This window comes from Sus scrofa, chromosome 18, assembly GCF_054392235.1.
Source record: "Sus scrofa isolate SSC_HxYL_T2T_F1_AM1 chromosome 18, Sscrofa_HxYL_maternal_Yorkshire_Landrace_v2.0, whole genome shotgun sequence".
NCBI classification, from domain to species: Eukaryota; Metazoa; Chordata; class Mammalia; order Artiodactyla; family Suidae; genus Sus; species Sus scrofa.
This window is the reverse complement of record NC_139400.1, coordinates 30,297,620-30,315,960: the sequence shown is the minus strand read 5'-3', so window position 1 is coordinate 30,315,960 and position 18,341 is coordinate 30,297,620. Positions and strand designations below refer to the sequence as shown.

General features: G+C 37.3%; 1 protein-coding gene across 4 annotated transcripts in view; it reads right to left on the bottom strand.

The window, feature by feature from the left end:
- GRM8 (glutamate metabotropic receptor 8) overlaps positions 1 to 18,341 on the bottom strand; it is a 795,220-nt gene that overhangs the window by 316,269 nt on the left and 460,610 nt on the right. For all 4 annotated transcript variants that reach the window (XM_021079053.2, XM_005673194.4, XM_085005941.1 and 1 more), the window contains one exon: positions 4,731 to 4,931. In XM_021079053.2, the coding sequence (XP_020934712.2) occupies positions 4,731 to 4,931 (201 nt within the window). The remainder of the gene's footprint in view (positions 1 to 4,730; positions 4,932 to 18,341) is intronic.

Genomic DNA, 18,341 nt, shown 5'->3' with positions numbered 1-18,341 from the left:
CTCAAATGTTAAATGTTTGGTAGGAATAATTTTTTCTTCAAAATAATTTTGGTTATTTTTACACATTTATTCTCACAATTAAAATTTTAAATATTATTTCAAACTCCAGAAAAGACTACTTTGTCATTTTGGTTGGAATTATACTAAGCCTGGAATACAGATTCATTCAGAAAAAATTAAAGAGTTTTCCTATAACTAATTTTTCTGTCTAGAAACAAGAAATGTCTCTCAAAATTCTCTTCATATAGGTCTTTAATATTTTTGGCTCAATTTATTCCAAGATATTTTATAAATTTTTTGCAAAGAAAACAGAGTTTAATTTTCCATGTAATAATTATGATTTCTCACTAGTATATAGGAAAGTTCTTAATGTTTTAATTATATATATTACTATATATATATATATTGATATATTAAAACACACTTCCAATATATTTTTAAATTTATTGTCTTGAGAGAAAATCATTTGAAAATAATCAATACAACTTTTTCCTTTTTAGTAGTAATCTCTTTTTTTAATGCTTTATCACATGGGTTAAAATGTATAGAATATTAATAGTAGTGCTAATAGGACTAATCTTTCTCTGTAATAGGAATAACTATAAACAATCAGTTATAGGCTGAGAGAGATATGATTTATTGTGTTAAACATATTTTCCATTTCTAGTTTGTTTTCATACTTACAACAGAAAAGAGGATTATATTTTAATCAAATGGCTTTTACGGAATCTTAAGAGATATTTATCATTGTCTCATTTGACCTATTAGTGTGTTTGTAATACATTCCCTAATATTAAGCAGAACCTTTTTCTTTTAGGTAGCTTAAAAGCATGATATACAAAGGATAGTTGCTTTAAAATCAGACTACAGTGTTCAAGACTCTCAAAATTATATATTTGGAAAATGTGCACTAAAATCAATAAGGTTTCTAAAGGGAAAAAAAAAAAGATGTTGATAAATTCCATCTCTGTACCAGTTTCTACAATCAGGCAAGTGTTTACATAGTTTACATATGTTTCTTAGAATATTGAGCACTGAAGTGGTTAGACCACTACCTCACTGAGTTGAAACAATCTGCTTCATTCAGGGAATTTAGTCACAACATGAAGGTTTGCGTTAAATAATTCCAAAATTGCTTCCTCTCTGATTCACACAGATCCTATGGGATCCTTAATTGTGTCTCCTCCAGCCCAACAAAAACTCACTCACCTGGAGAAGCAAAGAAATTCAGACAGAGACCACAGCATCACTTCTCTCAGGTTTTCACCTCTCTGCTCACCTGGCTTAAACTTTCCCTCTAAGTCACTTACAGAAATGTCCTAAATGTCCCTTTCACCCCTGGGAGTGCTCCAGGACAACAAAGTTTGTACCACTTGCTCCTTGCCACTGATAATCTGGAACAGGACTGACATCCAACCTATGTTTTTGCGAATGAGATTCATTTCCAAGAAGTTAGAATTGGGAGATATATATATATATATATATATATATATATATATATATATATATATATATATATATATATTATTTATTTATTTATGTCTTAGCATGTGTCCTGAACAAACAACTACTTTTAGAAATGCAGATGGCCTTCTGCTACCTTTTCTGTGAACCCAGAAGCAGAGGAAACCACTATAAAGAGAATCCAACAAAGCAGGGAGATGTTTAGATTTCTAAAAGGCTTTCGTACTTAAAACTAGTTTGTTTCTTAGACCCTTCCACGTTCTGCCATGGGGTTTCTTGCCACACCCTCATAAATCCCCCCTTTTAGCTGAAGCAGGCTTAGGTTGGTTTCTGCCACCTGCAGTCAAACAATCCTAATTAGTATGCTGCTGTGCCTACTCAGCCCTGCTCAACTATAGAGAAGGAAGAAGATATCTCTGGAATTCTATCCAACGCTTCTCTTTATGATGAATAAGTTTTTCATAGCAACAGAAAAATCTTTGATTCTATACAAGATGTACAGTATTAATATTTTATCGCCTATAAACCAGACCAGAGTAAGGAATTGACATTGTTGCTTAAGTACCTGAAAAACCTGAACTCTTCTTTGTTTTTTTTTTCTTTTGATAAATCTTTACATTTAAAAAATTTATGGAAATAGCATTTTGTTCAAATGGTAGCAATAAAAGTAATCTGAAAAGGCAAGTCTTTGTTTCCCTCTGGCTCCCCAAGTAAAATTTTGTCAAATAACACTTCTTATGTGGCTGTTAAAATCCCATATACTTTTGTTTTAGAACTAATTTCCAAGAAAATTCATTCTCTCCCCCCAAAATAGGTAGGTAGGCTTGCTTCTATCGTGTAATGTAACTTATATATCCCATTGACTGCCCCTTTACATTCTGGCTGCTTGGGAAGCTCAGCACTTAATGCAGTCTGATTTGGATTACAAAAATTGTTTTCTTCCCCCTTCAATGATTTTGATAGTTTGCTTCTATTTGAAGAGCCCCATGTCTTTCTATCAGAAACAGATGAGGTATTAATAATGAATGAGTGCTAACAGTAAGCCAATCATGAAATTAAAAAATTGATAAACATCCTAAAAATTACTAAAAACTGAATTATGTATTCCCTGATAATTTACTTAAGCTCAGCTTTCTTACTCTATTATTATTATCCTGTTATTATTACACAGCCAAGTTTCAAGCCATTATCAAAATAAATCTCCAAGGAGTTTCTCTTTTAAGTTTATACACTAAAATTCATGTATTTCACATGATCCTCATCTGAAGCACACTCACTCTTGTGTCACGCACTTCTGTTATGCTTCGGTCTGTTGCTATTGCTTTCAAGATGAAGAACAAATCTTAAGAATGACCTGTAGATCATAGCTCGCATGATCTATCTGATCCTGTCTATTGCTTTATCCTTACCTCTGACTCTCATCTCCAGATTTCAGCCATCCCTAACTCTCTAGAATAGGGACATATTTCCCTACTATAAACTCTTAGTCTAGCACCCCTATTCTCTCGGTGTTCATTGCAGATTATATGATTATATCTTTCTGTGCTTATTTGAGCAACACCTGTTTCCCAAGAAATGCATGTCTGTTTTGTTTGTTTTTACCAGCAGTGTATCTTTGGCACCTATCATAATGCTTAACACACTCTATATGCTCCATAAATATCTTGATGAAATTAATGAAATTTTATGTGCATTTCTCTGTCCAGGGATTGAAAGAAGCAGATTACAGGAGGGATCAGCCAAAAAAAAAAAATGTAGAAGTGGGGAAAAGCTGCAAAAAGGGAACAGAAGATCTCAGAAATCATTGGAGTCTAGAGGCAAATTGTCTTAATAATCATTAGATATTATGACTTTTTTTAGTACTCTTTAATAGCATCATTATATTACAGTATGGCATAATAATTAAAGTCATCAAGCAGGTTTTTATCTATAGTTAAGATAGGAGAGAAATTGATAATTCACCTTCAAAATACTTTAATCCAACATTTCTTTAAAAGATTTCCCTGTCTTCTGGACATGAGCTTTAGTTATTGAAAACATATATTCACTTGCATTCCTCTTCCCACCTCCTAACAATTTGGATAAATAAAGTATTCCCCAACCTCATGCTAGGATAAATAACCTTGGGTTGTAACACTTTTCTTTTGCTCCATTTAATAATTGTAAGAAAATTATTTTCAAATTCCCCTTACTATTTATATTCTTAACAAAAGGAACAATGTTATGTAATGTTTCACCAAAATGCGGCTGAAAAAGAGGATACTTTGTGTTGAATGTAAACCAAATTGTGCCTCATGTAGCCTGAATAGAGCAAAAGAAGAAGTTTCCACTTGAATTCTAAATCGAAGATGACCTTGTGCTTTTTTGAGAAAGGCTGGCAGCTGAGGTCACTGGAGTGTATGATGATGGACAGTGCAGTGCTGCGCGTGGCTCGGAGGCATGTCCATTGTGTGGATTACAGCCCAACAGGAAGAATTAGACAGCTCAGAGCATTCTATCATTTCATTTGAAAATAATGGTCAAAGTCATGGGCAGCCACCATTACAACTTTCATGAAAGAATAGAGGCATTCAATAGCTCCATCACTAGAGACAGGCAGTTTGGCTATTCTCAGCCAAACACTACGAATCCAGCATATTCTGTACCAATTTCTTGTGATACTCACAGAGCAGCTTTTCTGCTCCTGCAGTAGGCAAGACCCATCTACATTGCACTGTATATAGCGCTACCTTACACGATGCAGCTCATTGCTTCAAATTGACCCAATCATAGAAACATATACAAGAAGATGCAGAACTGTAACACAGCATTCTTAGAAGGTAAATAGATGGCAACTCCAAATCATTCACTTCCCTCAAGTCATTTCACTGTTTAAAATGCTTGAAATTGGTTTCAAAACAAAACATGTCTATAAATCCTTCTCTAATAACAGCATGAACAAAACATTTTCAAAGAAATCTAATCTGTTGTCAGTGGTTCCAAACGAGCCTCCTAAGTTATTTCTGAAATAGTGATATTTTGATTGATAGAGGCTTATTTTTAACTTCTGCTTCTTTCAGGAGCAGATTAATGGCAGCAGGAAAAAAAATGTTTGAGATTTGAAAGCAGGTGGAAGAATTCACACTTCTGATTAAAAGGGGAGCTGCTTCTAATCCTGTGCTTCCCACTCTGCTTGAGTATATTCTATATATAGGCGGAAAGAACACACCTTGTCACTCCTCAAGTATTTAGATACCAAAAGGGGGGGGTGGATATTTGCGACTTACCGTTAAAATTTACAGCCCGAATATAACCAAGTAGCTCTTTCCCATCAATGGTACTCATTCGTGGGCAAAGGCCAATGTATCCAGGGCAGAGATCCTTGTGCATATTATGCAGGGCATAAGCCATGGAGTACACGGCGTCAATTACAAATTGGACCTTTCCTTCCTGTTCGTAAGATGAATCCCGTGCAATTCGCTCCAGCCCTGAAAAATAACAAGGAAAACCATCACCTGGGGTTAATTTCACTAAAAGAGGGGGTGAGAGCTAAGATTTTCATCATTTCAGGTACACAAAGAGACAATACTATTTGATGTTACTCCTGATTATTTTAGTCCTATAGTTACTGAGTCAGGTTTAAACTTTTTATTTGGCAAGAACAGAAGCCATTTCATTATAGCAACAAAAATGTGTAAAGTAAATAAAAGACCATAGTTTCATTATCTTTCTTTCCACCTTATTGAGTCCTATTACACTGTACATTCTAGTAATTACCTAACATTTTGGTAGTGGCTTGAGCTTTTGTTTGTTTGTTTGTTTAGGGCCACGTCCATGGCATATGGTTCCCAGCTAGGGATTGAATTGGAGCTTTAGCTGCTGGCCTACACCACAGCCACAGCAATGCCAGATCTGAGCCACATCTACAACCTACACCACAGCTCACGGCAACGCTGGATTCCTAACCCACTGAGCAAGGCAAGGGATCAAACCCGAGTCCTCATAGACCCTAGTGGGATTCGTTAACCATTGAACCATGACAGGAACTCTGGTAGGGGCTTGATCTTTAAAATAAAATGTGTAGACTGTTGTTTTCATCGACCTCAACTCCAGGAGCCTCATTTAATTAGTGGCCCAAAGTGATATCTTTCCATCCCATCCCCATCCCAGGTCTGTTCTTATTTTGAATGTGCTCTGCTTGGGAGCTCTTTTCATAAATATTAAATGACAATATTTCCTTAAGGGAATCTGCTTATCTTTGGAAGTATCATCCAATTTTTCCTTCTTGAACTCTTTGTTTGTATTGTTTAATTTGCTCCAGTGTATCGATACGTAACGATAAGCTTAGTTGACACATAACATTGTATACATTTAAGAAATACAAAGTGATGAGTTTATATATCATATATGTATACATGTATGTATGTGTATGTATGTGTGTGTATATATATTAGAGAGAGAGATGATTACCAAAATAAGGTTAATTAACACATCCATCACTTCACATGGTTGCCTATTTTTTATTCCTTGTGGTGAGAACTTTTAAGATCTCATCTCTCAGAAACCTTCAGGTATATAACACTGTGTTGTTAACTAAGGTTCCCTTGCTGTATGTTAGGTAAAGGATATAGAGCTCTCAAAATGAATGTCATTCAGAATAACTGCAACTGGTTTTGAGTATTTAGGACTGAGAATTAGGCATTGGAGATTACCTTTAGCTTGGTGCTTATTGTGGGTGTAATAGAAACATAGAATTAAAAATGGAAGATAAATTTGATGTTAGATTGTGTATAATCAGTTATATTCCAACAGTCTCCTTTAGAAGATGAGGAAACAGACTGTGGAGATGAAATTCACTTAGAACACATAGATCAGCCACAGGAACCATCCCCAGGTCTCAGAATTGAAGTCCAATATTCCCTCAATCCCATGGAAATTGTGGTGGATGGCAAGAATGTTGGACACACAAGAAAAAACTACAGAAAGGAAATTGAGGACTTATTAAGGAAATAAAAAAGGATTTCCTATCACTTCCACATCTCCCCAAACCTTACACACCTGGTAACACTTGGAGAGACCAAAACCAAGCTCTTTAAAATTTCCAATAAATGTCAGTAAACTTAAAAAAGACTTTAAGTTCAACAAATATTTCCTTTCTTCACACTGATGCATATTTCCTCTAAATTTAGAGAGATGAATTAAAACGGCTGTCTTATATTTGAGTATTTTATGCTCTGATAAAACCAATGACTTTCTTCTAGACAAAAATAGTGCTCAGCTCATTCATTTTTATTCATCCATGCATTGAAGGTTTTTTCCCTCTGGTCTCAATCTCTTGTTACACTCCTTTAAATGCTGTTGGTTGCTCTATTCCCTATAGTCTGTCATGATGCTGATTTCTGCTTCTCCCTTTTAGCATGACTTTTTGGAATTTTTTGATGGCTCCACTTTATTTTATATATATACTCCCTTTATTTTATATATATATATATATATATATATATATATATATATATAAGTCCTCTTTTTTCCTCCAATGTCAGACTCCATTCATTCTCAATACCACCAACTACTACTATTTGTATGGTCTAGAAAAAGAAAGTGGAATCCAAATGTCAGTTATAGAGTCCAAAACATTAGATCAATTTATCAATTTAATTCATCATGGAATCTAGCTTTCTGGAAATTTAGTTTTCTAAGACTTTCCTGTGACCTAATTTCCAACCCATATTTCCACTATATTTCTACATAGTCCACTTCCATAATCAAACTCATTAGCTACCAAAGCAGGCTATCATTGTAGGGAATTACAGTATTATTTTCCTAAAACCGCTTACTGAGAGTTTTGCAGGTTTGGGGGCACAGAGAGAAAAAGGGCAGATCTAACAAAGAGCCTCTTCAAGGTGCCAAAAGGTATACTGTCTCTTTCAACCTGCCCTAGTTGCATGATCTAAGCTAAGATCCAGGTAGACATGGGGGTGCTCTCCTCTCCTTAGCTCTGTGGCCCCTTGTCTCCTAGGTCCTAGGACAATACTGCTTATGTCCAGAATGTCATCAGGTGACCTGTGAGAATAGCCCTTTCAGCTTCTGCCCAAAATTTCTCTCTCATACTTTTAACCACAAAATAGACAAGTCATAAGTAAATAGTAAAGAAAAGTCACAGAAACCAAAAAGATTCAGATATTTCATTAAAGGACCTTATCTGCAGACAAATTGCTCTGGTGAGTCCAGGACAGGGGAGTTTCTCAGGACATGGGATTAAAACCTGGACAGTCCTGAGCAGACCAGCATGGTTGCTTATGAAAAAAAGAGGCAGGTAATGAGGAAAATTTAGTGATAAAAGGAGGAAGTAACTACATTGAGGGCAGGTCCCTAGGTCCATAAGGAGAGATCCTACATTTATTTTGCATCATTGAACTGGGTAACTGAAAATGAAGACCTGGCATCTGAGAGCAGTTGTTCCCATCTTAGTTATCTGTTTTAGTACAAATTCCTCAGTGCCATTCCAGATTTAACTGAACCAGAATCTCCCAACTTGACGACATGAATACTCTATAATTTCAGAACATGGATATCTAACCATTTTAGTTAGCTTGGGCTGCTGTAATAAAGTCCCATAGATGCAGTGGCTTGTCAACAACAGAAATTTGTTTCTCATAGCTCTCAGAGTTTTGTGCCTTGAGTTGGGAAGCCCAGGCTCAGGCCGTGAGCATGTTCCAGTTCTGATGAGGGCTCTCTTCTGGGTTGCAGGTGGCCATCTCCTTACATCCTCACACAGAGGAAGCAGAGAGGAAGCAAACTCTCCCATGACTCTTAGAAGGGCACTAATCCCACTTATGAGGGCTCTACCCTCACCACTGTATCTAATCCTAATTCCCTCCCAAATGCCCATCATGTCCACCTCCTAATACCATCACATTAGGGCGTAGTGTTTCAACACAAAAATTTTAGGGAGAATTTCCTGCCCTGGAGCTGTGAGTTAATAATCCAACTGTAGCAGTTCTGGTGGCTGCTACACCAGAAGTGGTGCAGGTTCAATCCTCAGCCCAGAAAAGGGGGTTAAAGGATTTGGCATTACCTTGGCTGCCACGTAAGTCGCAGCTGTGGCTCAGATTCAGTCCCTGGCCTGGGAACTTCCATATGTCATCAGTGCTGCCTTTAAAAAAAAAATGGGGGGACACAAATATTCAGTCTACAGCCCTCACATTCCAGGTTCTGTTTTTGTTTTTTTTTTTTGTTTGTTTGTTTGTTTTTTGTATACCGTTGCTCTGTAAACTGCTCTGCTGCACATGTGCGCATGCGCACACACACACACACACACACACACACACACACACACACACACACACACAGGCATCTCTTCTGTGAACATTGTTTGTTTCTCTGATTTTTTTCTCCTGTGGAGTTTAAAGGAAAAAAGATTTCCATGTCCACATTACTAAACGCTAGAGTGTGGTCAGCAGGCATAGAACTGGCAGAAAATGCCAAAGCCAAATTAATTCAAAGAAGATAATGACCATGAGAACATGAAGGGATGTGGAAGTTTTCCACAATCCATGGGATATATGGAAGAGCTAGATGTGTAAGAATATTTTATATTTTAACAAATTTTTTCTACCCCGAATGTTCTGGATTTAATATACCAGAATTTTATTTTAAATCTACTCTGACTTCCTATCAATCTATAAAGATATTTCTGAGCATTCGATAATTAGGATAAAGTTATCTACAACACTTTTCCTGATACATTTTAATATAAATACCCCAACTTATAGATATATTGTTCCTTGCATTTCCCTCAACTTTTCTTCAACTTCATACATAATGGATTTATATTCCCAAATACCACATCAACTTATTGAAGGAAATATTTGAATTTTCACGAGTCAGACTCTTTCCTCGGCCAGTTATAAACTGCAATTAGTTTGAGTGAAGATTATAGACATCTACCTTCACTTCTTTTTCTTTTATTTTTTTTTTATTTATTTATTTTTTTGTCTTTTTGTCTTTTGTCTTTTGCTGTTGTTGTTGTTGTTGCTATTTCTTGGGCCGCTCCTGCGGCATATGGAGGTTCCCAGGCTAGGGGTTGAAACGGAGCTGTAGCCACCGGCCTACGCCAGAGCCACAGCAACGCGGGATCCGAGCCGCGTCTGCAACCTACACCACAGCTCACGGCAACGCCGGATCGTTAACCCACTGAGCAAGGGCAGGGACCAAACCCGCAACCTCATGGTTCCTAGTCGGATTCGTTAACCACTGCGCCACGACGGGAACTCCCACTTCTTTTTCTTTTAAAGTAAAAAAAAGTTCAGAAGGCTGTCTAGTGACAGTTGCCGCACAAATCAGTGAACACTACAACAAGAGTTTTTTCCCCCTAAATCCATGTATGTACATGGTGGCAAACTAAAAGACTAAGCACTATTACCCTCTCTAAATTAAAAAAAAAAAATCTGATTTCTTTGTAGGCTGTCTAGACAATGTAGTTTTCTATTCCCTAACACTTCAAACTCATAATGACCCTTAAGATTTTACAGGAGCTGGAATTTGCCCCTCCCTTCCTATATCTGCTTCTCTTGCTCATCAAAAGGAAGAATTTAGGAAGCTGACAGTGACTCATCAACTTAATTGGCTGTAAAATTTCATTATACTATAGTTTCTCAAGTTAGCATTAACGTATTACTATGAAGTGCTAAATATTGTCAAAGGCTGTATGTCAGCCATCCATTTAAAACACTGATTGTAAAGTTGTGATGTGTTTTAGTGCATAGCTTAAAATTAACAACATATAGCTAAGTGTTTGTGTGGTAGGAGATGAAGTCAGCTTCGTTAATTTTATAGCAAGATTATTTTATGTATTCATTAATGAAATCTAAATCTGACAGTATCTCCTGTCCCTGGAACATATATGGCAAATTCTTATTGGTCTGAGCAATACCACATGGACCTCAGCTGACCTCTTTTGCTCATCAAGGTGTATCTTTTCGGTCCTTGTTCCTTAGTGAAAAAGGCAAATCTGCTCAAGTTTGCAAAATGTTGTATACATTACAATGTGAGTTTCTAAGATGAGCATGACATGAATTTTAAATTCTTTGACTGACACATAGTTGTTGAGCTTTGCTTCTAAGAATTTCTCATTTCTCAGGAGATTGTTTACTTCTGTAAACTGATCTATTCAGGACTATTTTCCTTTTTCTGAAATTATTATAAAGTTCATAATGTTAATGTAGTGATGATCTAATAAACAGTTGGTCAATTCAGTAGGAAAAAAATGTAACTCATTATAGTTCTTTTATTCCCAGGAAAGCAAACATCTAGTTGGTTGAATTTTTACTGTAGTCTTAGCATGTAGTAGAAATAATCCCACTCTAAATTTGTAGATTAAAAAGTATTTCGTTATTTAGTTCCTCCCTGACTTTTTCTTAAGTATACAACTATTTTAAACAATTATTTCTAGCAGTTGCTGTGGGGAAGCTGGTAAGAGAGAAGAAGAGAATTGGTGAGCTGCTAAGAATAAACATATTTATGTATATGGGACCAAATTTTTAAAAACCTCTGAATTTCACAAGAACTCCATTTGCCCCACTACTTGATACACCAGAGACAAAACTGTCACATTCTACATCACACCTTCCTAATACCACACATGTATATAGTAACTGCGTAGTGGGTAACTTTTAAACCACTGAGAATCATGCCAAGAAGGGCACCACATCCCAAAAAATCATCACGGGCAAGTTAGCAAACATAAGTCATCTCATACTGAATTTAAGCCAATTTGGTGCCAAGGACACAAAAGAGGGAGGGTGGGAAGGAAACATTAGCATGGCCAACTCTACAGGACTATCTCCTAGGCTCATAGATATGCAACAGAAATGTGTGCCTCTCCCAAACCACCAAGGGTGGAAACATGGGCCCTGTAAAGTAGAAAGACAAACTGACGGATGGAGGCAGCTGGCTCAGGAGCAGAGGAAAGGCCACTCAGCTAGACCTGGATTAGGATCCTGGCTGCATTAACTCAAAAGGCCTGGGATACGTTCGTTAACCTCACTGACTAAGCATGGGCTTTCAACTGGGAAAGCTGCCCACAGGGACCTCCAGGATCGGGGTCCCCATCTCTCCCACCTTATCTGCTAATATCTCCCTACCTCTCTGTGCTCCACTCAAAGGTCCTCGAATATACCTGAGATCTTCAAACCACACAGCTTCCCTCAGATGTTCAGACTGTCACTGTCTTGTCTCCTTCTCAGCCTGTGAACTTCAGGTAAGATGTTAACTCAAGTTAGGCTGCAGTAGTAATATTTAGTATTATTTTTAATGTAGTAGCTTAGATCAGATCAAAGAGCATCTTAAACGCTAGGTTGAAATACTGACTGTTGTTGAATTGGAAACAGCCACAACTGACATTTAAAATTATTTCTGGGAACAATATGTAAAGGAAATTGAAATAAACATAAGTTGAAGGTAGACATACAAGTTGGGAGGCATGGCAGAAATAGGTTGAAACTATAGAAAAGAAAAAGAATAAGAGAATATATATTTCAGATGTCAAATTGACAGTAATTGGACACCTGATTAAATATGAGAGTAAGAGTGGAAGGCAATCCACAACTCAGGGCTTTTGAGGATAGGTAGTAGAATATTGCCACCATTAAACAGAATTTGGAAAATCAAGTGAACAAGAAGTGTCCATTACTGGAGTTCCCGTCATGGCGCAGCGGAAACGAATCCGACTAGGAACCATGAGGTTACGGGTTCGATCCCTGGCCTCACTCAGTGGGTTAAGGATCTGGCATTGCCATGAGCTGTAAGTGTAGGTTGCAGATGCAGCTCGGATCTGGCGTTGCTACGGCTGTGATGTAGACCGACGGCTACAGCTCTGATAAGACCCCTAGCCTGGGAACCACCACATGCCCCAGGTGTGGCCCTTTAAAGAAAAAAAAAAAAAGTTTCCATTTATGACAGTTAAATGCACTGATTTTTAAGACGCAGTAGTATTTATTTCATGCTCTAACACAGTATATACTATATACAACTTTGTTGAATTATTTAAAAAATAAAGGTCCACGTGTTTAGAGAAACCATACAATGGCGATATGATTATTTATTTATAACATTGCCATAATTTATACTGCCTTTGAGTGAAATACCTTATACCATGCTGCCTTAAGACTAATGGCTTGAGAATTGTGTTCTAGCTCTCACACAGTGACCAACGGACCTTGCGTCCTTGGTCAGGTCGTGATCCCTCTGGCATTTATATATTTCTCAATAGAAATTAGAGGATCAATCAGGGTCCTTTCAGTACTAAAATTCTGGATTCTAGGGCATGCGCTCTGATTTGTGTTTCCTCATTACCCTTTCCAAGATCATTTGAAGATTGCATTAGGGTGCGACTGAACAAATACCACTAAACTCAATTCTCCAGAACAGTTGGGGATATCCAGTAAATGGGCTGACACTGAGACCTGGAAATTCTGTACTAACAAAAAAATGCCAAACGTCAGCCTGGATTTTTCTTCTTGCATTCTCCAACTGATTAACTGAGTCCCTATTTTTCATTATTCTTAGACTTTAACTATGTATAGAATCTGGTTGCTCGCAAAGGAGAAATGTTTTCATTCATCTTTTTACTCTGATCCAATGGTTAAAAGAATCAATTATGGAAAATCAGTTATGGAGAAGCGAAAAGGAAGGAGGACACAATAATTTACATGGTCAGTACTCTTCACAGATAGCTCCTTTTTGATCTTAAATTTTTTTAAAGATAAAGGAATGAAGAAGCAAAAGGTTGAATAATTTACCCAAGATCGCACAGTTATGGCACAGTAAAAGTTAGGTCTGACTTCAAACCTCTGCCTTAGCTTCTTTCTCTGTGAAATTTTCATTCGTTCTTCCAACTCAGGCTAAACTCACTTCTCTGAACTATTGTTTTATGTTCAGCCATTACATCCACGATTGGCTTGTGTCCTAGTTAAGTAGTAAGTAGAGATTTTGTGTTTGTGTGTGTATGAATCTTTAAAAAGAGTAGCAGAGCAGGAAACAAAGAATATTATAAAATAACACTTATTTTTTTGTCCTTTCGGGGCTGCACCTGTGGCACATGGAAGTTCCCATTCTAGGGGTTGAATTGGAGCTTCAGCTGCCGGCCTATGCCACAGCCACAGCAACGCTGGATCCAAGACAAGTCTGTGACCTATAGCACAGCTCAGAGCAACACCAGATCCTTAACCCACTGAGTGAGGCCAGGGATCAAACCCACATCCTCAGGCATACTAATCAGGTTCATTACCACTGAGCCACAACAGGAACGCCTATAAAATAATGCTTTTATGGAAATACCAATAAATGTTAACAAATATTAACCATTAGCAATACCTAGATTAAAATGTACTAAAAAAGGGAAATATATTTCTATAATATTTAAGCATTTTTCTGAACTCCAAAAATAGTATTTTTGTTTGTGAATTTTAACACCTAAGATAAAATTGTCCTGCAATGGCTGAAATTCGTAAGCAAGATGATTGGATATCTGCAGCGAAAGCTGAAGCTAATAAGGCTTATAAATTTTTCTTTATAAAAATTCATAGAGTTCTTTCACTTTGGAGGGTGGAAATGTGCATGTGTATGTATATATTTATGTATCTAGTGGATTTCTCCAGGAAAATATCACCAAGCTCAAGAGAATTCTACACCTGAGGTCCTGCTTCCTGGATTCTACAGCAGGCTTTACCAAGGACCTATATAAATGAATGTTTTGGGGTAAGGAACTAATTTGAACCTTGGCTTTATCTATTTACAAAGGGCAGAGAAAATGCGAAGGGTCCTCTGCTGAAAAGCACCTGCTCTCCATCTCCGATAATTTAAATGCAGTCCCAAGAACTGAAGGCTCTTAGGTGCCTGAGGACATGTCAGGAGACACTTGTAAATCAACCAGCGAGGAGTGCTGCAGCAGCCCACAAAAACTGCTCTCCTTTGTGCCTGGCAGAAAACGGAAAATACTTCAGGCAGGTGCCAAGTGTCCCCTTCAGGTGTTAAATTTTCCATGCAATGCCCTAAGGTTTTCAAAACACTGAAAAACCTACGGTAAGTGGCAAATAAGATTAAGAGGGTGTCTTCAGGCAAAACCACCAGTTTAAAAGAAAGACTTTCAGAAGAGAAACTTATTGCATAGATTATATCCCTAGGTCCCCAAACAAAGAAAAGGCATTTGACTGAATTCAAACAGTTGTATTTTTGTACATAATGATCTTAGATCATACCCATTAGAGACAAATTTTGAATCAAAATCGTGTGTAAAACTGTGGGAAAAAAATGGTAGAGTTGACAGTTAAGAGTTATTCTTTTTAAAGAATAATATAGCTCACCTATTAAAGAATTCAAAGGTTCCCTTCATAATTTCCCCTTCAGTGGACAGGATTTCTAATGTCCATTCTTCCACCCCAAAATATGTTACACTTGTCATTGCTGACCCTATGATATGGCTTCAGATTTGCCTTAAAAATATTATTTTTAATTACAAAAGTAAATAATAGTCTTTGTAGAAATGTGGGGAGAAGAGTATAAAGAAGAAAACAGAGAAAGTCTAACCACCCACCATGTTAACCACTGTCTGCACACTGACCTATTGCCTTATAGCATCTCTCTCTTTCGCTGTTTTTAAAAATTAAGATTATGCTGTGTACACTTTTTAAATATGTAATATTCACTTTGCCTATAGTGAGAAATTCCCCATATTGCAGGAAAGCATGGTTGTTATAGCACTTGTATTGTTGTTCACTTAATGGGTTCAGGTCTTTGCATTTAACTCCTGATACCCAATGTGACATCTGGTGCAAGGTAGGGATGTAACTATGTTTTCTAAATTGTGAACCTCTTCTCCCAGATGAGTGAATGGATATTCTTTTTTCCCGTTAATTTACATAAAGTCATTTTTAATATGTATCAGACTCATGTATTCTCGGACATATAATGTGGAGTTTCTGCTCTAGGCTGCTTGCCTCTTAATATACCAATACTCCCTTTTTTTATAGATACTGTAATTCTATAAACTGTACCACCTGCTTATGCAAATTCTATAAGTACTCTTATTTTTAAAAAATTCCCGACCATTCTCACACATAAACTTTAGAATTACAGTGGAGCTTTTATTAGAACTGCATTCGTCTTTAAAGGGAGTGGCAGAGGAGTCAACATGGCTGCAATATCCAGTACTCCCACGTGGGGACATAGCATCTCCACGCATTCACATCTTCTTTGGGAATCCTCAGAAAGATATGCCTCTTGCTCATTTCCTTTTAACACATATTTTGTGTTTTTGAGCTTTAGGAAATAGAATTTTTCATTGTATTTTTTAATTGGTGATTCATGGCATAACTCCCAAATTTCAATTCACTTTTCCTGCTCAGCATTTTCCTTCCCTCTTATGTAAACTCTAGAAGGCCCAGATTAGGTCTTCTCTCTTCTACAAAACAAGAAACATGCAAAAAACCTGGGCTCCGAGATCAGACAAATGAAAACTTGAGACCCTGCCTCTGAGTTGCTTATTCTTTACTCAGAACAATGGGAATTTATATGGGAGTTCCCTGGTGCCCTGGTGGATTAAGGATTGTCACTGGGGTGTTGTCACTGCTGTGGCTCAGGTGCCATCCTTGCCCTGGGAACTTCTTCATGCCATGGGCACAGCCAAAAAAGAAAGAAAAAGAAAAGAAAATGGGACTTTATACCTACATTGCATTGTGAGCACTGAGAATGGAGGGCATCTAGCACATTATATAGTGACTAAATGGACATCATAATTTGTTATGTGGGGCTATAAAATATTAACCTTCTATAACGTGCAACACTTTTCCAATTAGACAAACAAATCGCAGTGTAAACCCAGGCTATATATTTGTATTCTCATTCAATAAGCATGAGAAAGGCAGTTGAGTTCTATGATTAGGAAAAACCACCCTGCAGCCAGTCTGCCTGGGTTCAAATCTCAGTACCACTATTTTCTATTTATGGGACTTAGATCACGTCCCCTAATATCTTATGCCTCAGTTTCCTTATCTGCAAAACAGAGATAATAAATAGTATCACACTCCATAGGCGCTGTCATAATTAAATGCGTTAATATGTATCCTATGTATGTTGAAAATGAGAAGTCCTATATAAGGGGATGCTGTCATTCCTATTACCATGTTTATTGTCCATCATCGTCACACTGTGTAATGTATTAAACACCTAGCTGGCTATAATGCTAAACCAAGACTCACCTGCGTCCAGTGCCTGACATCACAGAATGACACTAGGATTAAGATCTAATGCGTAAACAGCTGTGAATTAGATGAGAAAGCGAAGCAGGGGGAGCACAAAAGGCAGGGTGACAGTCACGGCAAAGGCCCAGTGATAAAAGAGACTCTAGAACTTATAATTAATACAATAGGAATGCTCATGCTAAAACAACCATAAAAATCATCCTATCTGCTGTGTTTAAACGTCATGGCATAACCTCTTAGCGGTCCTTAAAATCAATGTAGTGAGTCACAAACAGCATGCCTTTAAAGTAAACAGAAATTAAGCACATCACGTAGAGTAACAGGAAGAGTTATTTCTTGAATCTTTTATTTCAGTTGCAAGGCATGTGTGTGCTGGGTTGCCATATACAACAAATAATCTGCAGGGAAGAAAAAAAATTCGCAACTCGCTGACTTGTTCTTCAGAGTCCAGGATAGAACCTGAACCGCCTAATTCTGGGACTCTCCTTATACCACCTCACCTCTTTTCAGCTGCATTTTCTTTCCCTTTGTAATTAAGTTCCAGTGAGAATAAGTAAAACTCAAGGGAATCACTAAATGAGTTTGCTCATAAGGAATGAAAAGCCTTGAAAGAGTTAATTAAATGAATGATGGGAAGAAATGAATAACAGGAAGGTGTGAGTTACTCCTTATGCTCACTTAATAGGAGTATCAGCGGAAGCCAGCAACAAAGAACCATGTTTTTTTTTTAGGTTGAAAATGCCCAAAATATTGAAATAAATGATTTTTATAACAGCAATTTCAATTTAAAGGAAGAAAACCTGAATTATCTTGAATATAAAAATGCATATCCTTTAAGTGGAAAATTTAGGGTATTTCTGGGTAGCCTGGACCATCCAGCTAAAAAATGAAAAACAATTGTCCCTCTGTACAATGTGGTCCATCCTCTGGGTGACTGACTAGGTCTTTCACATCTCTTCCCAATTTTAGGGGTCACAGCACAGGCGTAGGTATAATGCCAGTAGCTGATTAAAGCAGGTCTCAATCTGTCCGGGAGAGTTTCTATGCCATCCTTCATAGAGACAGGGACCAGACAAGATGACCTCTCTTGGTGCCTTCCAATTAATTCAATCAGCCTCTGCTTTCATCAGACACCTTCGGGGATGCAAACCATCCACTCATTCCAAGTCCTCACCAGGAATCAGTAAACACAGAGGCTGCAGACTGTGTTTAATGCATAAGCCAGATTCATCTTGCGATCACTGTTCTTGATTTATAGCTTGTTTCTAAATATTATTTTCACCCCAATAATCTGAAACCTCATGAAGGTCTGCGACTGGATCTGCCTCCTCTGAACACCCACTGGGCATAGCATGGTGCCCAGATATGTCTCCGGTGAATGTCGGTGTTTGCTAAACCAACCTGAATCAAGGTTCTTTCTAAAGAAGGGCATATGTCAATAAAGTAGTCCCAATTAGCTGTGCATAAAGCCTCCATCCCTTTTGCTTTAAAATTCTATGAAGTGCCACTCCAGGAAACTATTATGGGATATGATAAAGTACAGCTGGAAAATCTTTTGTCAAATAAACTAACGCTATGCCTTCTATTTTTATGTTCAAATAAATGTACATAAAAGGTAGAATAGGGGGGCTGTTTTTC